This window comes from Gallus gallus, chromosome Z (assembly GCF_016699485.2).
Source record: "Gallus gallus isolate bGalGal1 chromosome Z, bGalGal1.mat.broiler.GRCg7b, whole genome shotgun sequence".
Taxonomy (NCBI): Eukaryota; Metazoa; Chordata; class Aves; order Galliformes; family Phasianidae; genus Gallus; species Gallus gallus.
Window position 1 is genome coordinate 13619165 of NC_052572.1, and position 27899 is coordinate 13647063.

The window sequence follows — 27899 nt, forward strand, 5'->3', positions numbered from 1 at the left end:
TCCCAGCTCTCAACCACCCATCAAAAAAAGCCAGGGCATACCAAGTGTGATTTTTTACCCTGCTCTTTTCTAAAGAATTTAGGAGTTCACTAAGGTTACCCCTGTGCAGAACTGAGGATGCTAAGCCACGGGCACTCTGTGCCCTGGCCATCATACAACCTATGACAACAGATGGGCAAAAAAAGAAAAAAAGAGCGAAAGATAAAAAACACAGTGCTGCACAGCACTACTGGTGGATACCTTTAAAAGAGAGAAAACTAATTTTTAAAATCCTTGTTCATGTTTGTGTTGGTTCTGCATAAGTATTCCCAGTGCAAGAAGCAGAGGGCCTCCCTGGCAGTAGCTCAGCACCCCTACTTAGAGGGCTGCTATAACGAGCTTCTAACTCACAGAAGCAACACTGTGCTGTTTTCTAGCAAGCCTTTCATCATCTAACTGCACAAATTCAACACGACTTCAAAATAGCACGTCTCCAGACTACTTACTTCAACATGTGAGGTCTGCGTCCCAGTACAGTGCAGAGCAAAGCCAGGCTCTCTTTAATCTTCCCGTCCTTTGTTCACAGCAGGAAGAGGCACAGGTTGGACCTACTTGCCCTGAGAGGCCATTTCTAGCTCTGGGGTTCAAAGAGCTAACTAAGAGAATTTCGGAAAGAAACCCTGGCTGCTAAAGCATGTCCCTGGAAGAAAAGTGAGCCAACACCCCTGAAGTCCTGACACGAGCAATGCTACTGCTTTCACAGCATTTCTCCAGGTAGGTTAGTTACAAAGCCCTGTGCTCAGCTGCATACAATATCTGATGGTATTGAGTCTTTCAGGAATTTTTAATAACTACCTCTCAAATCAGTAAGAAATTAAAAATGTTTTATACCCTACCTTTTCTTTTTGCTGATCACTTGGAAAAAGGTTCACTGCAGTTGCATGATACATATACAAGAGCCGCTCTGAAAGTAATGCCTCCTATTTGATTATATTGGTCCACAACATCAGAGGCAGATGCTGGGGGTAAGGCAGTAGAGGCTGAACCTTCCCACCAGTATTCTGTTAGATGCTGCTGCCATGTGACAGACATCAGCAGAAGGGCAGTCTGACAAAATAGCATCTGATTTAGGATTGTAGATGGAACAAAGGGGTGTCACTGAATTCCTCCATGCACAAAAACTGCCCCCACTGACATTCACTGATGCTTGATGACCCTTTGTGGAGACCAAACAGTGCGCACAGTGAGGCAGTGGGTGGTGCTTTTCAGCAATTTACTTCAACTGTGCAGACCATTTAAGAGCGCAGCCTATAGGCAAAAATGCACAGCTAAAGGTGATGACTGTTGAAAAACAGTGTTTTGTAGTCTCAGAATGTGTTCTATCAAACAATGTTTTTGCGCTCTTTTTATCTGTTGCAGTTTCCACTGAACTAAATAGGAGGCATTACTTCCAGAGCAACCTACAGAGACCTATAGAGATAGGATTAGGAAAGCCAAGGTGCAGATGGAGCTGAACTTGGTGAGGGATGTGAAAGATAACAAGAAGGCATTCTACAGGTACATAGGCAGGAGGAGACATGCCAAGAAGAGTGTCCCCCCTCTTGTGAAAGATAATGGGGAGCTGGCTTCCTCAGACATAGAAAAAGCTGAGGTACTCAGTGAGTGCTTTGCCTCAGTCTTCACGGGTGGTCAGGCTTCCCATGCATGCTAGAACCCTGAAGCTCTAGGTGTGTGTGTAGGGAGTGGTTTCTGTCCCACTGTAACGGTGGAACAAGTCTGAGTCCTCCTCATGACATTGGATGTGTATAAGTCCATGGGGCCAGATAATATCTATCCTAGGGTTCTGAAAGAGATGGCTGATGTGGTTGCTGAGCCGCTCTCCATCACATTTGAAAAACTGTGGCTGTCTGGTGAAGTCCCCGGTGACTGGAAAAAGCAAAACATTACTACCATTTTTAAGAAAGGGAGAAAGGAAGACGTGGGGAACTACAGGCTGGTGAGTCTTACCTCTGTGCCTGGGAAGATCATGGAGCAGATCCTCCTAGAAGCCATGTAAAGGCACATAGAAGATAAAGAGGTGATTCAAGTCAGCCAGTATGGCCTCACCAAGGGCAGACTGTGCCTGACCAATCTGGTGGCCTCCTATGGTGGCTTCGGTGGATGAGAGAAGGGCGATGGATCTCATCTAGATGGACTTCTGCAAGGCCTTTGACATGGTCCCTCACCACATCCTACTCTCTAAATTGGAGAAGTGTGGATTTGAAGGATGGATTGTTCGATGGATTAGGAATTGGCTGGCTGGACGCAGCCGAAGGGTTGTGATCAATGTTTCTGTGTCAGGGTGGAGGCCAGTCACAAGCGGTGTCCCTCAGGGGTTGGTCTTGGGACTGGTGCTCTTCAACATCTTTATCAATCACACAGACGATGGCATCGAGTGCACCCTCAGCAAGTTTGTGGATGACATCAAGCTCAGCGGTGCAGTCAATATGTTGGAAGGAAGGGAAGCCATCCAGAGTGACCTGGAGAGGCTGGAGAAGTGGGCCCATGTGAACCTAATGAGGTTCAATAAGGCCAAGTGCAGGAGGGTTGAAACTCGATGATCATTATGGTCCCTTTCAACCCAGGCCATTCTATGATTCTACATATAACATCTTTTGTAGCTCAGCTGTTTATGCTTCCAGTCCTTACACTTAACAGACTCTGAAATTTAACTTACTCTGCCCATTAAACAGCTTAGTCCACAGTCTGCTTTAAAAAAGTGGACCTGGCTGTGAATAATAACAGTCTGCCTTGTACAGCCTCTTTATCAGTCAGATTCATCAACCTGCTCTCTTATGAGCAGTCCTTAGAGCACACAGCAGCAAGTAAACGACTTCAGATTAGTTTCACACACATAATTGCTTTTCATAAAAAAAGCTAGATAAGTGCTCAGGAAAGTTCACTGGGTCACTCTATTCAAAACACACCTTCTCACATTTTAATTCAGTATATACCAGTCTTTGAAATTGCGGAACCGGGATCACAGTCACATTCATATTCTGACCTTTTGCCTTCTGAGGGCAGAAATAGGCTTTTAGAATTAGAGCTTTTACAAAACATCTTGAGAGCAGAGCTCTACCTGGGCAACTGTGATACCAGAAGGACTATACTTCATCCAGAAAAACTGAACTACAGCTGAAAGCAATGTACTTTTCACTGCTACACTCTGCAGTGTCCCGCCCTCATCTACCCTAAGACAGTCAATGTTTATAAATTCATCCTAAAGCATCATATTTGAAATATTAGTCTGCTGCCAGGAAAAACATCCAAACATTATTTTTTCCTGACCAAAAAAAAGGAGGAAAAGACAGAACAAATTTACCTGACCCCATAATACAAAATAATACTTTGATTTTTAAAAGATGGCAAACGAAACTTTCAAAAATAATATCAGAATATAGGAAATCAATATGAGTAAGTATCTGTTGTGTAAATCAGATTAATAAATCTAGTGAGTATGAAGGAAGCAAAAAAAGTGAAAAATGATCTGTTTATAAGAAATTCTTGAATCTACAAGCAAATGACTTTTACTGACAATTTTTACTCGGTCAGTCTGGAGAGCAAAAGAAATTGTTTCAGCCCACATATTCTCCAGATATTATTTGAATATTTTCAGAAATCACTGCCTATTTCTGGCTCCTGAAAAACCAAACATTTGTTCCTTCAAGATTCAAGAAGATTCACTGCAGGGCACATACAAGTCATTTTGTTAAGTCATTTAGTCATTCAGGTACAAATCCTACTCAGGCAAAGTGCAAAACTGACAATAATGTCAGGGGCATCCTCTGACTTTTGCAGGCTTTTTTAATTTGTTTTTTAAATAAGTAAAAATAAGTGATATTGGTTTGGTTTCTGACAGATATCTCAGAAGTTCTCTGCAAAGTGATATTAGCAGTATTTCCAGGTCTTGAAAATAATGGGAAAACAATTACTTCTGCTAGTCCGTTGATCCTAAACTAACAAGATCACCTAGTCCGATCCCTCTGCCAGAGCATGAACACAGATCAGACCACACAGTACTTTGTTATTTAGATCAGATTTTGTTTTTACCTTTTAATTTAAGGTATGATCCCCATCCATCCAAGATTACACATTCTGTTGTTCAAGAATGCCTGCAGGCGATTATTTTGGAGGAAAGCAGTTTTCCATGGATGGTCCATGGAACAGAAATATCTGGGGGAATTAACAAGCCGTATCTGAGATTCACAGCAAAACCATATAATAAATTGATAACAGCTGCTTGACAAAAACATCCTGAAACAACCAACTACAACAGAGAAATGGACAGAAAACACTGCTAGCAGAAATACATAGTTCTGAGGTATGCAAAGCTCCTCTTGGCACTCTCAAGACCCTCCATCCTGCACGTCGTAACTCTGATCTAGGTCCACAAGGCCAGGCTGGATGGAGCCCTGAACAGCCTGATCTAATGGGCTGGAGTTCAAAGATCTTTAAGGTTCCTTCCAACCCAGGCTTATTCTATGAGTCTATCAAGTTGTTTTCATTTTTTATTTTTTTCCTGCATCTTTGTTACAGATATCCCTGAACAGGAAACTTTCAACTAGAAATCTGTTCACTTATAAAAAGCTTTAAAATAGCTTAACCTGGAGAGTGTCAGTGGAGTGCAACATTTCATACAGGGGCATTCAGCTCCCTGTTAATTAATCCTCTACAGGAAGCATCCTATTTGTGAGATAACCCAGAAGTCAGAAACCCCTCAAGACCTAGAATAACTCACAGAATAAAGAGCTACTCCAACATTAGAAACTTTCTGAACAGAGCTAGCTGGACCTCCTAAAATCTTGAAAAAACATGCCATCTCCATTCAGCATCACCACAAGATTTCAAAGATGCACAAGTCATTCAGTGAAATAAAGCAAAGCTTGTGCCATTTTCAGTAGCTGAAAGCCACACTTAAAGGGAATTAGCAGATCTGCTTGCCTCTGTTCTTGCTCTTCCCTAGTACTCTACATGTAGACACTAGTGAACAGCAAGGTAATGGGAAGATGGCAATGCATGTATCTATATGGTGCTTTAAACAGAGACTTGGTTTGAAACAAGTTCTTTATGTTTGATATATATGGCCATTACTGAGTTCGTACATTCAAGCTGGTTCATGCCTGAGGAAGAACTTTTTATTTTAAATCAGAAAATGTTTATTTTTCCATTGCAAATGAAGTATTCCTTTCTCTCCAGTGTTTTCAACTGTTAATGAAAAAAAGACATCTGTTACTTCCAAAGCTGTCTTCCTGACAATACAGAATTTACTGGAAAAGAGATTACAGTCTTAGGGGATTTCAGATAGGGGTCTCTCTGCAGATCTCTAAAGCCACAGTAAATAGTGATTACTTATGCTGGACTATTGCAAAGAACAGAATAAATCAGTTCAGGCCACAGAATTGCTCCATTTAATAGACTTCACAGCAACTGTGAAACCTTCTGTGTTTTTTTCTGGAAAGAACTCTAATATTGCTTCAACAAGTTTTACTTCTCAATCTACTGGTTGTGATAGCAGCCTCATTGGTAAAAGTGCACAATTTAACTCCAAGCTGAATATATGTAGAATACAAACAGAATTTATGTTTCCCTTCTTGACTACCTTCAAGGCATGCTGTGATAGTTATGTCCCTATCAGAATGCTGTCCTAAAAAAAACAAAAAAAAAACATTGCTCATGTTCTTCAATCAGACTCAGAAACATCTTCACACTCTGTAGGAAGCAGTAGTTCCATCAAAAACATGAATCTCACGGGGTCTCTACCACCAGTCTTCTTCATGGTCTTGATGTATCAAATGGCATCCTCCAGATTTCATCATTTCTAATACCATAATAAAATGCATCATTAAGAGCTGTAAAAGGGCAGCTCATGCAATAATTTACAGGACATCATCTTCAACTACACAGCCAGGGTACCAGAGCTGAAGTGCAAAGGAGCAGCAAGGTTTCCAACTTCTCATTATGCCACAACTTTCCCCATTCTCCTTGTGGCCAAGATAAGCAATTCCTCAACACTTGTTCTTCTTGAGGCTTTGAAACTGCTGCAACAGATTACGCAGTAATATACCCTTCTTAGGCAGCCAGACTGCTGCTATTAATGGAGCAAAGCATAGTTAAGAAATGCATTCACTTATAGAGGATGACACTGCCACACAAAGGAACCTCAACTACGAAGGCATCCTGTCTCTACAAGGGCAAAATGAGAGCTTAGGGATGTAAGAGTTGTTTAGGTCATATGAACAGACTAATGAATACTGTGGTGACCACTTAGTGTTTGCTTTGGTACTTTTTTATTTGGCAGATTCACAAACTGATCAGGAAATCAATACCAAACTCCAAAAAACAAGCGGGTAAAATGTGATAACATGTAGGTTCACTGCACATAATAATCACAGCATTATAATGCACATATTTCAGGAAATGTAGAAATAGATTATATAGATATATACATACACACGTGGAACATATATATTCATAGATACACTTAAATCATAGAATCGCAGAATAATTTGAGTTGGAAGGAACCCTTAAAGGTTGTCAACTGCCTTGCAATGAACAGGGACATCTACAGCTAGGTCTCATAGCCTCGTGGAGACTGACCTTGAACATTTTTAAATATACAAACAAATTTCAAAATGAAGACACTAGTACTCTCTAGTAACAGGTAACTTCTGGTTTGTCTTCATCCCATGGAAGTAGCTCTGCAACATAGGACATGATGTGCACCCCAGAACCACACATGGAAAGGCTGCATTTTCTCCCCGACTGGACCACTCAGAGGTTCTACTAAGTGTTTAAGGATGAAGTGCTGGCAGAGCTGTAATGACAGTACAGACGGAAGCCAGAAATAATCATTCACACTGCCTAGCTCAAGAATGACAGAAATCTACATGGAGCACAGTACAGTGTTCATTCACACGTTCCTCAAAGCTTAGTGACTGCTAACCTATAAGCACTACCATAATACTTAGAAAGAAGCACTGCATTTAACTGTTGGTGTATTTACTCACACTTGTCCTGCTTTATATTCTGTAGAATAGAATGAGCTTTGACTCCAAGCAGAGCATGAAGCAACAGCTAGTTAAGGCTCGATGGTGGATGTTGCCCTCTGGTTTGTCAGGTTTTTTTGCTGGTTTGTTTGCTTTTTAAGAGTTTCAGTAGGACTACCAGAGGGCCTGTTCAAGCAAAAAACAAAATTCACTGGGAAAAGAGTTCAAAATTCACTTCTTGATGTGGAGTGATTTCTCTGTAATTTTTAGGCTGTAACTCAATTGACAAGGTTCTGCCATATACAGAAACATCTAGAGAGAGGTTCCAAGGTCACACATCTTGGCTCTTTACCAGACTGAGCTACTCAGCATAAAACTTCATCAAAAAAGGAGCACACTTTTTGACAGTCTAAGATGCCCCCTGCAGAGAAGAGCTCAGAGAGCAGGTCAAGCCACATAAAAGAATTCAATCTTCCAGTACTCAACCAGGCTTTTTTACAGAATGGCAAAACAACCTCCCAGTGGTTCTAGAAGCATCAATTTTTATACAGCATCAGTTAGAGTATTTACTTCACAGTTTGCAATAGCAGCCGTCTAAATGTAGTGTACTCTCTGCAATCTTGCCACCAATTAACAGCTATGAACAATCTTAATTGATATTCTCTAAATTTATTCTCCAGAGATTTCATTGGGTTTTTTTTTTCGTTTTGTTTTTGCCAGAAAGTGATCTTAATTTGAAGGAAATCAATGAGGCTCAAGGAAAGCTAAAAGTTAAGACTTTTAATGTTTTTCTAAAAATACTCCATAAAAGGTTTCCTCAGAAGTAAACCATCTCTGTCATGCTGTAATCTGCAGAAGAAACCCCCTGAGCTCCTGATGCCCAGTGTTCAGCAGTCCACCTGATTGTTACCACATGCAGAGCAACTCACTTGAGGAGCCTGAAAGCTGAAGCTACAGGTAATGAACTGAGCTTTGAAGACAGCTGCAGGTGGTGGTGAAGTCATGGCAAGCTGCAGCTTGAAGATGACTGCATAAGCTTGATCCACCAGGAGCCCTCAGATTTTTAAAATGGACTATCATGACCTACAGCTCATTTCTACATCTGAGGTTGCTTGAAAAAAAATGACACATTTTAACCTGTGCTTGCTGAAGATGAGTAAAGGATGGGAAAAGAGTGTTCCTTAAGTCAGACAGGACATCCACCTGGAAATGTGTAGCTTTCTTTACTTACAGCAAGGCAGACCTTCCAATCCAAGCTTCAAGGAGTTCAGAGAAATCATATATCATTTCTGTTTTCCAAGTCATATATTATGTTAATCCATTATCAATATATTTATCTGCTGTTATCACCTCTCACTGATTTCAACTCCGTTTCCAGAGCTGTATCTGGGTGCTATCCTAGCAATTTTGCCACTTCACTCCCACTCCTCAAACTGACACATGGCTAATGGTTTTGTAACTTCACTTCCACCTTCCATTTCTGTCTTTTAGTAATGACAAATACAATACCACATTTGCAGTGACATAGTACTAGCATCTCCATCATAAACAATTCTTGTGAGCATGCAGTTTAGATGTGCAAAGGCAATTTCTCCCCAGCTGCTTGATGTGTCAAAATTGCAGCCATCATCCCCCTCCAGTTCTCTTTCAGAATTACCACATTTTAAGTCTCTTTCTGCCAAATAACTTTCAAATAATTCTGCTGTCCAACCCCAGCCTATTTGTTTATTTTTAACCCAAGTGCAGTTCATTTTACTGTGGTCCAGTATGGGCTAATGTTTTCCTATTTCAATTGTTATTACCCATGTATTTCAGTAATGAGCTTGTTCTCATCTAGCTTATTAATGAAACACATTAAATGGAAGAGCACTCAACCATTTTAGTAATGAAAAAAACACTCCTTCCCAAAACTTCATGCCACCCAATTAGTACTGTCTTCACCCGAAAGAATTTCAAATTGACTGGATGCAAGCATTACTACCAAAATTTTTAAAAATAAAATAAATAATAATAATAAATTAAAAATTATGATTTGTTTGTTTCTTATTTTTTCTCCCTAAAGCAGCTCACCCTTCAAAAATACTTCAAGGTTACTTCCTTAAAGCTAACACAAAGTCACTCTCAAGGGTAGCAAGCAAGACACAGGTCAGCAGACAGTCTTGGTGAAAATGTCATTTTAGACAGTCACCTGTTCCATATCTCAATTAAAATTTGTCAGCTATAAAAACATCTTCCCTCAATGGCTTTCAATTTACGTATCCTAGCTTGACACCCATGGAATATTTCAATAGTGCAAAGTAGCTTTAAATGATAGAGCTCAAAAGACCTCTAAATGATAGAGATATCACAACAATATGTATTTTCAGAATGCACGTAAGAAGGACAGAAATAAACCAGTCTTTTCAGAGCCCACATACGAACCCAGCAGCTGCTGAAGTGACTGGGTATAACTTCTTATTTAGCAGTAACATTTTGTTTTCGTTGTTGTGAATTGTACTGATTTTCCTAATAGCTGTGTAATGCCTGTGCTTTTTCTTTCCAAGCTTAGGTTTTCCTTTGCATTTTCTTAAGTCTTATAAGTGAAACCAGTCAGCAAAACACTCCTGGGTTATGCTCTAGATGTAGATGCTTTAAGAAGCAGTGCTTTGAAAAGATGGAAATGTATCTGGCAGAGTTCACCTTCTAATCTGCACAGAGGCCCTTGGGTTCAGGAGCAGACTGGGACTCAGCACTCGCAGAAATTCAGTTTCTTTATCATGCTTCAGCAAAAGAGCATGATGATACCCTAGGCTGCGACAAATTTAACAAGTGGGCACAGTGACAGTCTTCCTACTCTGTTTTTATAACCTCTTTCTCTTTACAAATCTGTGAGAAATGTTTGTAAGTGTTTACAGTTGCTTTACATTACCCATGTAGCATCAGTGCAACAGATAAGGAAATCAGAATAAAATATTAATTTTTTTCTACCTCATGCAGTGCCAGAGAAGTCACCCAGCTATATTTCTGCTGACTAAACAGTAACAAAAATACTACTTTCCAGTAACCTAAGTTGTTTTGTCCTCATCCCCCCAGCCCAGAGTATACACATTCTCCATTTAATTTTTCTCTTCTCTTGTATTGTTTTGGATGAACAACAGAAACTACTCATGCCTTCAAACTTTCAGACCACACAAATAGGAGGCTTTTGAGCATTCATATTTTGTCCTATTCCACAGCATATATTAAGTAGCATATATTAAAGACTAAAGTGATGAACAATTTCTTCAAGTCTGTCTCCACAAAACCATGCTCAGAAGCTCTGCATGAGGGAAAGAAGTGCTACTGGATTGCCCCAGGAAACACCAAAACAGGCAGCATGTATACATGACTCACATAGGAAGGATGTAGAACTGTTAATGAATTTCAGTACTTACTGCTGACTTGACAGCTACCTCCCTCCTTGCAATCTTCCCATTTCACCGAGGCTACTGCAGTGCTTTCTTTGCTTTTTCAAATGAGTCCAGAAACCGCAGCTTCACAGCTCATACTCTAACCTGCTTACAAATACTTGCTTGGGCTGGTCTTCTCCTCCAGAGACCCCTAAGAGACAGAAGTAGTGCCCCCACCACCACTCTGTTGGCCACCGAGCCCTTTGATGAACTGCTTGCTTCCTGCCAGAAACGGTTCCTGTCCTCACTTGTGTGACAGAGCACGAGTCTCACATACAAGGCAGCAGCAGCATGCCAGATGTAATAGGAAGCTTTGGATACCTAAGTTGTCCTCTAATACAGCTGTAGTTCAATATCAGAGCAGAATACAACTATTTTAAAATATAATGCTTCTTAAGAAAAAATGCATAGTTCAAAGAGTAAGTCACTACATCATAATCTATAAAACCTGACTGAGTTTATTACCTGCTTCTGCCTCAGTTCTCCATTTTAAGCAACCCATTTAGTCTTCTGGCTCCATGAAGTGAGGAAAAAACCCTGCGACAATAGAGGATATGAATTCCTTACAGTCTCTTTAGTACTGAAAGCTATGGAGATGGACACACTGTCCAGGTTGCGTTTCTCTCAGACAATATTTAAGTACATGTCTTATAGTCAAAGACCTCTTTACCAAATCTCACTTCACATCTCCCTTTGGAATCACAGAATCACTAAGGTTGGAAAAGACCTCCAAGATCATCCAGCCCAACCATCTACCTATCACCAGTGTTTCCTCACTAAACCATGTCCCTCAGTACAATACCCAAACCTTTTTTGAACACCTCCAGGGACAGCGAGTCCACCACCTGTCTGGGCAGCCCATTCCAGCATCCGACCACTCTTTCAGAAAATAATTTTTTCCTAATGTCCAACCTGAATTTGAATACAACAGCAGTTTTGAAAAGAAACAGCCCTCTTGACTCTCTCTTGACTCAGAAGCTGCTTTCAATGCATTAAGTTTGCTGATCAGCACTTCTGTATACCTCTCAAAATATGAAAACACTTACTATTAAACACTTAAAATGACAACAAAACACCATCACCTCTTCTCTCTCTCTCTCTGATAAAATTCAAGCTATTTCAAAATGACAGAGGTGGCTTGAAGACTAAGAAATTATCTCTTGATATATTGATGATATACATATTGGGAAGCAATGGCAAAACAAGATGCAATCCAGTTTTGAACATTACACCAGAGGCTTATTTTTGCCCGACAACTTGAGAATCAGACTGGACTGGAAAGAGGCCACCATACATGTTGGTTCCTCTAGGGTAGTTGGCTTCAGAAAGATACTTTCCTCCTTGAAAGCAAGAGAACATTGATTTATGTGAATTGTAGACAGCCAGAAGATACTGAGCACTGGAAAAACAAAGAAGTCTTCCTTCAGCCTTCCCTCTTCAGCTTTGTAGCAGGCTCCAGAAGACCACATACAAGATGACCTCAGCTGCTACACTGACACAGTTCAGCTGTGAAGGAGGGGGTGAGGCTACAGCTGCTGTTCCAGAACATGTTCTGTTACTTTATACAGCACCGATTTGGTGTGACAAACATAACCAGTTCCAGAGGCAAGGAAAAATAGTTCTCTCCATCCTGTCTTGTCTCAGACGATTTCTCAAATGAGTGATCCACACTGCTTTCTACTCATGGCCCTGTCAACCCTGCATTCTCCAATGGCAGAGGGGAATAGGGAAAGAGTCCGATCCAGCTTTATTTACAGCCTAAAGGGACATTAAGGAAGCCCTTTAAGGGTTATACAACAAACTAATCTGAATGCAACCTTTTGGTTCAAGAAATCCACAGGTCAGAAGAGTAACGGAATACACGTATGCATGGTGGAAATAACCCTTTATCCTCATCAATTTCTTGAGCCCTTGTCCTGGCAAAGAACATGGAAGATGACAAAGTCAGTACACTAAGCTAACGGCATATTTGATATCATTTGACAGAGTAGTTCTCATCCCAGCAATCTCTGATTTTATCAGAGATTTGAATCAGAGATTTCCATCTCTGGATCCCATACCACATAACACTGGTATCAATCTAATCCTTGCTTTTACTCTACGTACCACTAAGGCACCCCTAACATCGATGTCACTTTTCAGTAACAGAGATTCCTCCTGATTTCATAAAGGAGGCAGTCTATACGGAAGCCATAATAATTTTGTGGTGTATAAAATATACAAAGAGAAAGCTAGGAATTTAAATTATAAGCAGAAAGATGCAACAGGACTAGCGTGTATAACTGAACAAAAGCCAGACCATTCCTCTTCAGTACCACCACACCATCCTAAGCTCTCTAACAATTCAGGGTCTGTTTTTATCAGTTCACACTCAGGTTGTTTCCAATCAGAAACTGGCTTTAGAAATATCTATTTTTCTCCATATTCTACACTGTGATTTTCAAAGGGATTCCTCCTTCTTACAGAGAAGAAACAGCGGTATTCATTTGTACGTGAGCTGTTCATGTCCTTCACAGTGTCCTTTGGCTTGTTTCCCCCGTAAGATAGCTACATCCAAAAACTACTGAGGCTGGCTTGGTTTCTCCTTATTTATTGTCAACTTATAAAATATGTTTCTCAAAACACTCACTAGGCACATGTCCTAAATAACACTTAGCTAGCGGCACGAGTCCAACTCCCTCTTGCTATAAAAGCCTGCACTACTAGATAAGCCCTGAAGCATAACTGGAACATTAAAATACATGCACTAACTGCTCCTAACACAGACAAGATCCATTTGAGACAACCTGTCCTACTGGAAAGAGTAAAGGTTATCAATTCTGCACCATAAGAGTATTAAGTCAAAACTCCAACCAAGCAGTGTTTTACAGATCAAAGTGAGCTAAAGAGACCATCTAGCAAAATCAATGCAAATAAATCCATGGGCCCTGGTGGGAAGCACCCACATGTGCTGAGGGAGCTGGCAGAGGTGACTCTGGCTCACTGTCATCTTTGAAAGGTCTTGGTGAATGCAGGAGGTGCCTGAAGACTGGAGGATAGTCAAGGTCACTTCAGTCTTCAAAGAAGACAAGAACAATCCAGGAAACTACAGGCCAGTCAGCCTCACTTCTGCCCTTGAAAAGGTGATGGAACAACCTCTTCCAGATACCCTCTCCAAGCAATTGGAAGAGAAGATGGTTATTAGGAGTAGTCAACGTGGATTCACCAAGAGGAAATCATGCTTGACCAACCTAGTACCATTTTATGATGTCATCACTGGCTGGGTAGTGGGGGGAGAGCAGTGGATGTTGTCTACCTTGAATTCAGCAAGGTGTTTGACACCGTTGCCCCCAATATCCTTGTTATGAAACTTAGAAATCATGTGACAGGTGAGTAGATGGTGAGGTGGATTGAGAGCTGGCTGACTGGCAGAGCACAGAGGGTTGTAATCAGTGGTACAGAGTCTGGTTGGAGGCCTGTAACTATCAGTATTCCTAGGGGCTGGTGCTGGGTCCAATCTTGTTCAACATCTTCATCAGTGACCTGGATGAAAAGATAAAGTCTACCATCAGCAAGTTTCTTGATGGTACAAAGCTGGGAGGAGTGGATGACACACCAGAAGGCTGTGCTACCATTCAATAAGACCTGGACGGACTGGAGAGCTGGACAGGGAGGAACCAGATGAGGTTTAATACCTGGGGATGAATAACCGCATGCATCAGTGCAAGTTAGGGGCTAACCTGATGGATAGGAGCTCTGCAAAGAAGGAGTGTCCTAGTGGACATCAGGTCAGCAATGAGCCAGCAACGTGTCCTTGTAGTCAAGAAGGCCAATGGTATCCTGGAGTGCATTAAAAAAAAGCATGATCAGCAGGTCAAGGGGGGTGATCCTCCCCCTCTACTCTGCCCCAGTGAGGTCGCATTTAGACTACTGTGTCCAGCTCTTGGCTCCCCAGTTCAAAGACAGGGATCTCCTAGAAGTCCAGAAGAGGGTCACGAAGATGATAGAGCATGTGGAGCGTCTCCTGTATGAGGAATGACTGAGTAACCTGGCTCTGCTCAGCTTGAGAAGACTGAGGGGGGGATCTGATAGATGTTTATAAATATCTAAAGGGAGGTGGGAGGCAAATGGATGAGACCAGGCTCTTCTCGGTGGTGCACAGCAATAGGACAAGGAGTAATCAAGGAGTAATAGCCTAAAACTTGAACACAGAAAGTTCCATAAAAACCACGTGGAAAAACTTCTTTACAGTAAGAGCAATGGAGCATTGGAAAAGGTTGCCCAGAGAGGTTGTGGAGTCTCTTGCTATGGAGATATTCAGGACCCATCTGGACTCCTACCTGTGTGACCTATTGTAGCCTGCTTTAGCAGAGGGGTTGGACTCAATGATCTCCCGGCGTCCCTTCAAACCCCTGTGATTCTGTGGTTCTGTAAATCAGAGCATCTCCATGCCACAAAAGCCTCCATTTCATCCCTGGAGATGGTAAGATGACTTTGGGAAAAAGCTGTAGTACTGGAAAGAAAAAAGAAGCCAAACAAAACCATTTCCTGAAACAGAAAAATCCAGATTTAAATCCACATACTCAAATAGCCTAAATTGTCCTGAACTTAAATGTGTTAACCAAACAAATATATAGCTGACTCTGGCATTATAGGCAGATACCCATTATATATAGGCAGCGAACATGACCAATTCTAGAACGTATCTGCAGGTAAGAGGTTCTGGGGATCCAACACTGGAAACCCCAAATGGCACTTCTTAGTGCAAATGGAGACAGTGATGAATGCCACCTAACCCACACCATCTGCTACTTAATGCCCAAGTCAGATCTTTGCCTCCATGAGGCTCTCTCCTCCCCCTTTTTGAGGAATTTCAAGATCAGCTTTGAACAGCCTCAGATCACCCCAGTGCACTGATTTGCAGTTTGCAAGTAAACAAATAAATTGCCTTTCTCCCACAGCATTGTCTAGAGGTCAGTGAATTACTCCATATCCCATGGAGCACAGTTCATAATTAATCTCTTCTCCTAAAAACAAGGCCAGCCTCAATACCAGTGTTTTTCTTGAGTTCAATAGCTCTAGCCTATGCTGGAAAAAGAGCTGTTTTGTGTGGCTTCAGAGGTAGTAAAAAACTAACTTTTTTCTGTATCTTTTCTACTCTTTAATAGTAGACATCTGAATGAAACCTCAGAAAACAATTCCTGTTGTTCACTGGCTGGTACATCTTCTGAAGCATCATCCAGCTTTGGAAACTCTGAAACTCACTTTTGAGGAATATACAGTTTTCTTAAAAGTATTTATTTAAACTAAAAATTTTTTAAGATGTAGACCAATGGACTGATCACATAGCGCTATACATAACTTGCATATTAAACATTCTCACTTAAGTCCCAATTTAGTAACCTTCCACAGTTATAAAAGCAAGTTGCATGCCTGCCAAAATATAAGTACTTGCCAAGTGCCTAAATAGATTTAAAAGAAAAAAAATATCCAACAAACATTAATACATTCTGGATGAAAGCACCACAACAACGTAAAGCAGAAAGTATACTACTTGTCTTACTATGTTTTGCTTTGATTTAAAAACTGGGGAAAAAAAAGCCTACAGAGTTACTTAAAGGTCAGGTTAGCTCGGTGCCCTTCATCCTGGCTTTTTCAAATCTGTAGGAGTATTTATGATCCAATAAACTTTCTCGATAGGTTTCCACTTTTATAGCAGTAGTTCACATCATACATTTCCAATCACCTGAGACATCCTAAGTGTCACAGACAGAGGGAAGCCAAAATTGGAACCACTGCTAAGGGTATCTGTTGTTTCCTTCCCTTCCTTTCTCCTTTTCCAGACGTTCTGAAATGCTTTATTTCATAGTTGATACACTAAAATGGTGCTTTCAAGCATGAGGTATGCAAGCTAACAGATGAAAGATTAGATGAAGAAAAGATTAAACATTATTTAATAGAAACAGGAGCATTTTAAAAGTTGGCAATGCATCAGAAAACTATTTCAGTGATTCTGCTAAATCAGATCATAGTGAAAACCATGACAGAGATTGGATCTACTCAGGAAAAAAGTAGATATTCTGTTTTTTTAAGAGGAAAAAATGGAATATATTACATTTCACCCCAAGAGAAACAACTTTAAAAGCTGATAGGACATTTTGCTACGTCAGAAACACCACAATCCCTTCAGAACAATTGGGCCTGAGCTGATGAAAAACCCATCCCATCCCATGGGAGCATTCCAATTTCTGATGGCTACTTGAGAAGGCAAAAAAAGTGTTTCAATGCATCTGTTTATACTGATTTACTCCAACATTTCAGTACTTCCTTACAGTTATTATTTCTCACTCTACAGATGTTCAAAATAATACAAAAAGATGTAACCAACACATGCTACAGCAGATCAAATGACAAAAAAAATCAACTTTGCAAAAGCTTAAACTAAAATCCAAATTTTCAGATTTTAAATCAACCTTCTTCCAAATTATATTATTTGCAATGCCTCACGAACTTTACTGTAAGGACCGTACAAGCTATTCACAAACATAGCACTTTAATTTGTACCCACCTTGAAGGTAAGACAAGACCACAGAACCATAACCTGAGTTGCAAGGGATCCACAAGGATCAAGTCTAACTCTGGATCAACACAGGGTTGCTCAAAATTCAAGCTCTGTGTCTTAGAGCATTGTACAGACACTTCTTAAACTCCAGCAGCTCAAGGCTGTGCTCAGCCCTGGGCAGCCTGTTCCAAGTCCACCATGAGGCCTCCCCTCAGCTTCCTCTGGGCCCAACAAATCAAAGGACCACAGCAGTGCCTCACACAACTCACTCTCCAGAACCTTCACCACCTTCACAGATCTCATTTGAATGCTCTCTAATAGTTTTATGTCCTTATATTGCGGTGCCCAACCTGCACCCAGTGCTGGAGGTAAGGCTGCACAGGGAACAAGGGAACAAGCACTCCCCTCACTCGCTGGCCAACAGCTGGCAGTGCTGGACATGGTGCACCCCAGGGTATGGTTGGCCCTTTGGGCTGCCAGGACACACTGCTGACTCAGATTCAACATGCTGTCAACCAGAACCCCCAAATCCCTTTCCGTCGGGCTGCTCCCTAAAGTCTCAATCCTCAGTCTGTACATATATCCAGAATTGCCTTGTCTCATGCACAGAATCCGGCACTTGCTCTTCTTGAACTTCATGTGGTTGGTGACTGCCCAGCTCTTCAGTCTCTCCAAGGCCTCTCTGCCCAAAAGGCTCCTCTCAAGTTGGTGTCAAACCCAAACTTACTTAGTATGCATCTGAGTCCTCCATCCAGTCATTATGAAAACCTCAGAGAACTGTCCCTAAAATGCTTGTCAGAACCCCATGAGTGATTAGCTACCAGCCTGATGTAAACCCATTTATTCTAGCCATTTCAGCCTGACCCATCAGCTAGCTATTCATCCATGGCACTACACTTTTGTTTATCTGTGTGCTAGACATTTTGTCCAGAAGGATAGTGTGAGAAAGCTTTTCTGAATGAGTACAGATGGGAATAGATGTTACTGTTCCTGGAAACAGCTGCTGGAAATGGTTTGAAAAGCAGAACTGTTAAACCCAAGCCTATTTATTGAATTTCAGAAGTATTTATTAGACATAAAATAATCAATGTCTAATTACATAGCTAAAATTTTAGTTAATCTCTATACACAGAGCAGTACACGACACTGAAGTTTTTCTTTTAAATACATTACGTGTTGTAAGAGGGATAAAGCCTCTGCTGAAAAGTTGTTTTCATAATGTGGCCTGCTTTGAACTTGCATTTTTTAATTACTTTCATGTTTGAGTGCACCTGAGCACCTGCAAAGTAAGCATCATTTCACATGGAAGATACAGTACAAGTTGCAAAGTATTAACTGCCAAAAATAAAACATTTGCAGAGTTTAAAATTTGATACAGGGTAAGGGCAGTCCTGATGCAGATATAGAACAGTAAGTTTCCAGCCAAGAGATGAAATGAAACAAATGCAGTGAGGTGGAAAGAAGGGAATAATTCCAGATGGCAATGCAGGCATTTCCTCTGCCGCACCTGCCAGTGTAGTGGGGTGCTAGGAAGGCACGAGAAGCCAGCTCTGCAGGAACTACGCAGAAGAGACCAAGGGATGGAGACTGCTGTATTAAATAAGCTCCTGCTGGGAAAACCAAGAAAAAGTGGTTTCAAGTCATTCCTCCAAGTAGACAGGCAAGCAGCTGAAGGGCCTGAATTGCATGGCGGTGAGAGAAACCACACAGTCTCACTCTCTGCAGGCTAGAAACACATCCTGGCATGGAGAATTAATGGTGAATGCTACAGAAACCACGTCAGAGAAGTACTTCTGAAAAGGCTGGAAATAACATTAGCATGGGCAAGGCTAGTGAGAGGTTATTTTACAGGTAGGTAAGATAAAAGAAGCTCATCACTTAAGAAATTGGCTCACAAAGGAAAAGTCAGGAATGTCAGTTATGAAGATATTCATTTTCAGACCAGAAAATAAAGTGTAAAGCACTTATTTCAGGCAGAAGGGCATTGTGACAGAATACAGGTTGTGCTGGAAAAAGTAACAGTTCTTCCAGATATTTATACGTAGGCTAAAACCTAGGTGGGCAACCTGCATTATCAGCTTATTTTTAAGGCTACCTGCAATAACAGCTCACAGTAAAAAGCAGAAATAATCTTGTACTCAGATCCAGGAAAGAAAAGCAGAGGTACTCTGTTGACCACTAGTGGACAAATAAGGATGAAGCGGCCTTCAACCACTTCCTAAATACATCCCTCTTCACACTAACATCCAATTCATCAGCTTTTCAGGCTCAAAATTAAAGAGCTCCCTAATAGCATTTAAAAATGAAGACGTTGCATATGCATGTAACCGATAGGAAAGTATTTTTAGCCCATTTAAAGATGAAAAAGTTCCCTGTAGGGCTCAGAGTGAGAACTATCTGCCCAAGAAATAATCACTCAAACATCTGCAAGGTATTACAACAGAAGACAGTAATCTAAAATATTACTACAAAAAAAGTCTTTTTTTTTTTTTTAACTTCTTCAGTGCTGTCATTCAGAAAATGGCCAAAATATTGCAACTACAATATTGCAAATGTTTTTTTTTTCCCCACGTCTTTTGGTACCGTTTCCTGTACCCTATATACATTTACTGAAAATCTTTGACACCAACAGACGTCATCTCTTTCTGCAAGGTAATTTTCTGGGAGGTCCTTTTTCCTTTTTTTTCTTTTTTAAAGTATGATAATGGTGGAAAAGTGGGGAATACAAATTTCAAATCTCTGAGCCTTTTTCCAAATATGGACAGCACAATAAAAAGTAAAGAATTCCACCTGCCAAAAACTCCTTCTCATTTAAAATGAGCCAGCTTTAGCTCTGCTGTATCTAGTAATTGCTTTCTGGCCAACAGACAAAGAACTTTATAGGTCAAAAGAGAAAAAAAAAAAACAATCCTATGTGAGAAACAAAAGATGCTATTCAGATCCTGTGCATTCCTTCTAAGGAACTACATTAAGCAAACACAGCTGCCAAGCCGGTAATAAGTGAAAATAATTTTCACTGAGAATTGTATTTGCTTACAGTGAATCCTCAGGCGACAAGAGCACACGCTGAGGCCAAAGGTTTCATCTACTCAAAGAAAGCACAAAACTCTCATGAAACAACAGAGACTCAGAACTCAGAGCACTCACAGGGTGTTTGGGGTCTCAAATTCATTCAGAGGATTCTATACATGTCCCCGTCACATCAGAATTACTCATATAATTGATTGCAGGCAAGCCATAATTTTGGTAGAAAGATTTGTTACTTGGAGAGGAAAGCACTTTCTTCCATTGTAAATTATTTGTAAAGGCTTTCTCAGATGCTTGGAAAATCAGGACTAGGGGGAAAGGTAAGATATACATAATTTATATAAAACTCAGACTCAAAACTAAATGCTTATCTACAGACCGTCAATAAGAAAAAGTTAATTGATCTAAGTGGGTCAGTTCACAAGGAAATGCTGCCTACTGATGCCTATTTTACTGCACTGCACACAGCTTACGTTGTCAATCCAGATTAAAAAGAGAGCATCAGTGCAACAGAATAGACTCTACACTTCGCATTCTATCCATGATTTGGGGGCCCAAAAACTTCAGTTCTATAAGCCTACATTATCTGCAGAAAGCCGTTTCTTATCCTGGTCAAATAGGCACAGCCCTTCAACAAAACTACACCTTAACAAGTACCACAAGGCACTCTCAAACAATCAACCAGCAACCCACAATCTTCCACCTTTTTTTAACCAGACTCTTATGTCTTTAGGCAGACAGATCTTTTAATGTAAGAAGGAGTTTAAAGCACTAGGAGACAAACCCCGGGCTGAATATGTTCATTGTTCTAACTGTCACAGCAACAGAAGATTAAACATGCATGGTATTATTTCTGGTTGCTAAAAGATTTTGTTGTTTCCACACAGGGCACGCTATTAGTTGTTACTGGTATTCTTCACTTCAGGAAAATCTGCCATTTGCAATAGGTAACAACACAGATACAGCTAGCAGGCACAAAGAAGAAAACATCATGGTATAAGGAGCCATTCTCATACTTGGAAGAAATCCAAATGGAAAAGTTTGACTGACAAAGCTGGCACACGTTGTACTAGAGATCTGTGCCTCCTCTACTGGGTTCCCCATCTTCAGAAAAATACTTGGCCTGAGCTGCAGAGAACAAAACAAGTGAATGAATATGCTAAGGATACTGACAAAACCCAGCACAGGCTACAGAAGCAAGAATTTAGGCTTAACAACTGACCAACAAATAAATAAATAAATGAATATATATGATCTGTCATATTTCTAAACATTATGTGAACATTTCAGTATTACTGCTCACATACTATCATGACACGATGCTATGCATTTTGTCTCTCTCTTCTGCAGCAGACACAGTGCATCATCTCATTTCCAGGCACTCCTTCTAAACAAGGAGAAACGTACCAATGACTTCTACTAGAACAGCAACGTTTTCCATAATGTAATGAAATATCCTCTGTCTTGGATCAATGATGATACATCCACTTAGAAAATTCACTCTGACATTTTCAAGCTAACAGTTGGTTTTATTGCACATGAGAGTGGGACTCTTATTCAATACTCTAAACTGAATTCCATACACCTGAGTTAAGTCCAAAGACAATACTCCTACTACTGCAAGGAAAGTTTATATTCTGTTCAAAATACAATAAAATAATTTACTGTTAATTTCCTTTGTTATAGAAAAAAATATGTGAAGAAAATTCTATTTACAAGACACAGAAATTGTTTTATGACTACATTACTACAATTATTGAGAAGTTGGAAATATTAAGTTTGCAAAACAGTTTAAAAAGTCCTACGTTGAAACTAAAAGATTTCATCAATTTCTGATTCTACACATCCCTTACATCAGCAACTCGGGAAGCAGTGCTTATGTTACATGCATACAACATCAATGTTCAGCTATGATCATATGGAAGGAAACTTGCAAACAAACTTTGTCCATGTCTAAAACACTGTTTCATCTCGAAGGATGAAATCAATCTCATCCCTTTTGCCCTAACATTGTATATTTTCATGTTGCATTGTGAACATGGTAACAATCTACTGCAAGAAGGCACAACTTCTTCACCTGCAACTATACCCACAGAGCCTGCGTGCCTGTGCTCCATGATAGACCAATTTACGTGAGTTGTATTCCTAGTCTCCATACAGCTCTATTTGCCTGAACTGGCATTTTAGAAGCAAAACAGAAAAACAAATAGAGTTTACATCAATTTATGTCAACAGAAATTGGCAAATTCCAAAGGTCTTCACTCTATGTCACTGAAGTTAAAGAAGTTTTGAAGATAATTTCATGAAAAGCAAGACTACATCCTTCTCCATTATGTGAAGAAAGCTCTTCTGCCGTTTTAAAAGGTCACTCTTTGCACTTTAGGGCTGCAGAACATGCCCACTGCTTAATACGAGCATTAAGTAGGTCTGTGGGAGATTATTTTTTAAAAACAAAACAAAAAAAACCCAAAAAACGATCAGACATGTTAATAAAATGTCTGAAAGATTGTGTTGTCACTGCCTAAGCTGCACCAAAGCTCTGATAAAAGTGCACTGTGAAAACCTGTCCTGTATTTTACTGAAGGGCTGAGAGACAGTAACTGTGAGTGCTCGGTAAGAGATGCCCCTAAAAGCCTCAGCCAAAGAAACCAGCGAACGCTGATCCACTTCACAAGCAATTCCACACCAAGTTTAGTCAAAACCAAGGCAAAGACTCTAAAACAATACATTTAACTTGTAAAGACCCAGTGAATTGTACAGCAATGCATTTCTCATCACAGACAGTATTCTACGGGAACATTCTGCATCCTGAGGACTAGGGAAGAGTTATTAGCACCAAAAGCTTTTAATAGCTCCAACAGGATTTGACACAATAATTACAGACGCTGGGTTCCTACACTGATGAGGGAACGCAGTTTTATGTACAGTATACCCAACCAACAGCAAGAAACACAATGTAGCATGTAGAAGATAAGCCACAGCCTGCATGAGCTGCAAGGGACGATGAAAGCAAAGCGTTTTATTTTGAAAGAGCAGACTTACGGCTGAACAAAATAACTGCAGAAGACACGTTCTAGCGAACTGCCAAAACTGGTGTTACAAATTGCTGCAGCACAAGGAGCTGCTGGGCAAAACTTGCGAGAAGTGGACGTTTCCCCCAGGGGAGCTCGAGAGACACGAGCGCAGCCTCAGCGCCCGCGGAGCCCGGCGCGCACCGGGGCCAGCATGCCGGGCAAGGCGCCAGGGCCACCCAACCCACCCACGAGGGCCACCCAACACCTCGCCGAGGTCAACTCGCAGCCTGCATCTCGCTGGAAAAAAATAAATAAATAAATACATAAATACATAAAGTCCGGGAGTGAGGAGGTCACCGCCGGAGCGCCGCCGACCCTCGGGCCGGGTGCCGGTGGTACGACGGCCGGGACGGAGCGCTCGGGACGCGGCCCCGCACCGCCCGCCGGGGTGCCCGGCGCCGAGCACTGCCGGTGCGGTTCCTGGTGCGGTTCCCGCTCCGGCTCCGGCTCCGGCTCCAGCCCGGGGGGACGTGGACCGCCCGGCCTGCCCCCACGGCAGCGGCGCCGCGAGCCCCGCCGCCATTTCACCCCCGTGGCCGCGAGGGGCAGAGGGCGGGCAGCGGCCCACCTGTTCGCGGCGGCGGAGCGGGGGGAAGGTAGGGGCGGCCCTACCTGGGATGGCCAGGTTGGTGAGCGGGGTGCTGCGGATGCTGTCGGGCAGAGCTGCCATCCAGTCGGCGAACCGCGGTTCGTTCTTGCCTTGCGACGAAGCCATGCCGCCGCCGTACCCCGACCGCTCTCCTACTGCCGCCGCAACCACTCGTTCCAGCCCGCCTGGTCCCGGCACGGCCCCGCCCGCCCGGCACCGCCCCGTGCCTCGCCGCCTCACCCCCGCCCGCTGCCCCGCCCCGGCCGGGCTCTGACCGCCCGCGGAGCGCGGTTCTGATGCGGTGCTCTGCTGGCGGGGCCGGCGTGTCGCCACTCGGCGGAGCCGGGCTGTCCCCGCGAAGGGTGGGGGTTGGCGGCGGGAGCCTTAGCCCGTCCCAGGTAACTCAGGGGACGAGGAGCGGGCGCTGGGCGGCAGACCTCGTGCCGCGGCTCCTTCTTATCTTTTACTGAATTCGCCTTTGCCTCCAGCTGGGCCGTGTCACCATCTCCCCTCAGCGGCAACGCGGGCTCTCGGCCCAAAGGTCTCATCCTGCTGCTGGAATGGCGGTGGGGACATCAGCGGCCTCCTCGTTCCCTTTGCAGCCCTGGGGCTCTGAACAGACTCCCCGGCCCTGGCTACAATCACAGAATCATAGAACGTCTCAAGTTGGAAGGGACCCATAGCGATCACCTAGTGCAACTCCTGGCTCCATACAGAACCACTGGAAATCAGACCGTGTGACGGAGAGCATTGTCCAAACATCACTGCTACTATGGCAGCCTGGGGCTGTAACCAGTGCCCTGGGCAGCCTGTTTAGTGCCCAGCCACTCCATCAGCGATGGAATTGTAGAATAAGACTAGATACCCTCTGTGCTGGGACCGTGGCCTTGGGAGGATCTCCCAGCTGACGGCTGCTCCAAGTTTCTCTGCTCCTATATGAAATCTCAGCAATGGGTTGCACACACAAAAATAAATAAATAAATAATGAAAATCACTCCTTCCTGGAATACTCTTTGGAGATTTGTTTTCTTTTGGCTATGATTTCTTACTGCCCTTTGAAGATGATATAAATTAGTATCATCCATCCTCATTCTCAACCTGTCTTTATTTTGAGAGGCAGCTCCTTAAATGTTTGCATTAGCAAAGCATTTATATTTCTGCCTCTGAATCAATGAATTAATGAAGCCAATAAGGTTCTGTGAGCCATCTGGAGCTGTTACAACAGTCTTGATCTGTCGACCTCAGCATGAGCGGTCATGTTTTATTAAAGTGGCTGATATGCGTGTGGAATTCTGGAGATGTTCACTTGTCAGAAACAGTGCCTGAAAAGAACCAGTGCAGATGATCGCCTCACCTTGAAGTCCTAGCAGAGCCAGCTGTGGTCCTGCAGTTTGTGTTGTTCCTCAATATCTGTGATCGCAGCTGGCTTAGGAAATAAAAATGCAGGGAGCAATTATTAATAACTGTTATTTCTCTTTTGGTCCAAGTGTGCAAAAGAAGCAAAAACAAACAAACAAACAAACATACACAATACTACCTCTTCCTTCAGCCCAAAATAAAGGAAAGATTTCTTGAACAATGCATATTTCTGACATTTCTTTTTTAAAAAGGGGAAAATGCTGACTCACTCATTGCAATAGAAACAGCTCTTAAGGTGGGTTTTATATGGAGAAAAGCAAACAGATGGTTGGCCTTGGGAGAGATGTTGGATGTGAATTGATACCATATGAAGAACGAGAAGTACACAAACAATCACATAAATGGGCTTAAGTTTTCAGTATTTTTGTATGCCTTTTAGTATGCTAGTTTGCCCCTTTCAAAATCACTGGTATTACTAAATATGGGGGAAAAAAAAGTCTGGATTTTGGATATGAAAACATAAAACAAGCTAATGACCTGGAAATGGAAGGTGCTGCTTTACTTCATCTCCAAAGGGCAGTATGAAATTATAGTACAAAAATTACAGATTTCTAAAGAGCATTCAAGTGAGGAGTAATGAGTGTTTTTATTAACATGATTGGATCAAATCTGTTGTAAATGGCAAAGTTAGTAATGGATTGCACTAGTTACCTGGAAAACTGCAGTTGATTTTTTATCCACGCCACTACGTGTTCTGTCTTTTCTGACATAAAACAGGTGTATATTGGTTTTTGAAAGGTTAAGCATGTTATTAATAACTACTGTTGAGCTCTCCCAGTCTCTAAAGCTTTGAGCCTAACTCAGAGCAAAATAAAAACGTACACATGGAAGCCCTGTCATTTTTCAATGTATTATTTTTTTAATTATAATGATAGAAATACTTCATAGCATTCCGTGGTTCGTACTTTACTGGAGAATTGTAAAAGTCTCTCTCTGCACTGGCAAGAAACTCATTGGCCTTTGTTTCTACAGATAGCTAGAGCTTTTGTATCTGCTTTTTTCTGTCAGTGTGTAAAGTTGGATTGGATGCAGGGTGATCTATTTACGTATTTATACTTGTATATTTTATAATCAAATTAGACACTTTTAACAGTAATGCTCAGAGGACCCTAGAATTGTGCAGGTCTTCATGCAAATTTTTTAAAAAGTTTGAAATGCATACTTGTATCTACTGTTAAGACAGAATAAAAGAATTAACATATATGGAAATGTGTTTTGTTATAATTAACCAAACTCTGGAATTTAAGAAGAGGCTGAAAGATGAGTGATAATACATGCATCCAGCACGCAGGCAGAAATCAATTTCACCATAGCTACCCCTCTCTGAGGATTATTTCTGAGGCTTCCGAAAGAGAGCACTTATTCTGTTTAATGCTCTTTTCTAAGTTTGTCATGTGGAGTTATTTAGTGTTTAAGAAAGGCCATTTAAACAATAAAATGGCTAAAAGCACAAAGCATTATTCTTTTGATGTTATCCCACACCATATGTCTTACCTAGGATATTTGTTTAAAAATGCATCAATGGTGACTGCTTTTTCATCTGATGAAAAACAAACGAGTTTCGTAACGGCATTATTGCAAAGACTGTAGTGGCATTACTGAGGGTGCTGATGGCAGAACTTGAAAAATTCTATTTTCTACACAGTGGTATAAGATCACACAAATAATATGCAACTTCTGTACAGGGAAGGATGCAAGAAATGTTGCTTTTCATTTGTAAAAAAAACTTGACAACTTTCAAAATACCCTGCAGAAATTCACAAACATTTTGCCGTGAACAGCTCTCTGTGTGGTTTTGAAGTCTTTGCAGGGCAAAACAAGCTGGATAACAGTATATTAATTTCAGCACATTCTCAAGAATTAAAAGTGTGCTTTAACAAAAATTAGAACTAATTGAGCTAATTTATCAGTGGAGTTATCACAGGCAAAGTGGAAGCAAGCACCAAAGCTAATAATCACTGATGAAGCCACCAAATATTATGTTGAGGTGGTCAGAAAATACTTTATCTGTAGGAAAACATCTACCTTTGTTCAAAAAAATAAAGAGATGAAAGCAGCAGACAGACTCCTCTTCCTCCAGTTTCTTCCTCCCCCCTCCCAGTTTTTAAGCTTTCCAGCTGCAGTGAGGAAGAATAAAATGTTTTCAAGGCAGTCGGGTAGTTTTGTCAGAAAATCCACTCCTCTGAATGAACAGACATTTTTGACTGGTATAACTAAAGTCAGTACTGAAAATACATGTGGCTTCACAAGAATTCAGATTTTCTGGATGCTGGAATCATACCTTTGGGGTTGTAGCTAACAGAGAAAAAAGATAGGAACATCTAAGTAAAGACTGTTAAAAGACAGAACCATGTGAAGAAAATGTCATTGATGATATTTATGATACTACTGTGGCAAGAAAAGGTAAACCTACACAGAGAAAATTTGGTAAAGGTATCAGGAAAGAAATGAATGAGATTACCTGCAGGATTTTACAGTACACCACTAAAGACAGAAGATGCAATAATTTTGTATGTGTCAGCCATTTAGGACATGGCTCAGATCTACATGATAAAGTATTTAGCAACTGAGGGAAAAGAGGAAAATACTATTTCTAGGTAGATGAACTAATAATAAAGCAAATTTTTATTTGTTAAAATATGGAAATTAGGTACTATAAAAAGTGATTCTTAATTTCTACAACTGCTTCTTTACCATCGACATATTCTGAATGACTTCTTGTAATTGATCTTGACTATGACTGAAGAGCACATATGCACTTTAATGTACTTCTCATTTGTTTGTTGTAAGATTATTTTTAAAAGTGTAAACATTAGT

At 41.3% G+C, this 27899-nt stretch overlaps 1 protein-coding gene across 2 annotated transcripts in view; it reads right to left on the bottom strand.

The window, feature by feature from the left end:
• PLCXD3 (phosphatidylinositol specific phospholipase C X domain containing 3) overlaps positions 1-23836 on the bottom strand; it is a 96586-nt gene extending 72750 nt beyond the window's left edge. For both annotated transcript variants that reach the window (XM_003642932.6, XM_040656557.2), the window contains exon 1: positions 23687-23836. In XM_003642932.6, coding sequence (XP_003642980.1) covers positions 23687-23789 — 103 coding nt within the window. In that variant the 5' untranslated portion in view covers positions 23790-23836. The remainder of the gene's footprint in view (positions 1-23686) is intronic.
• Positions 23837-27899: the final 4063 nt, after the last annotated feature.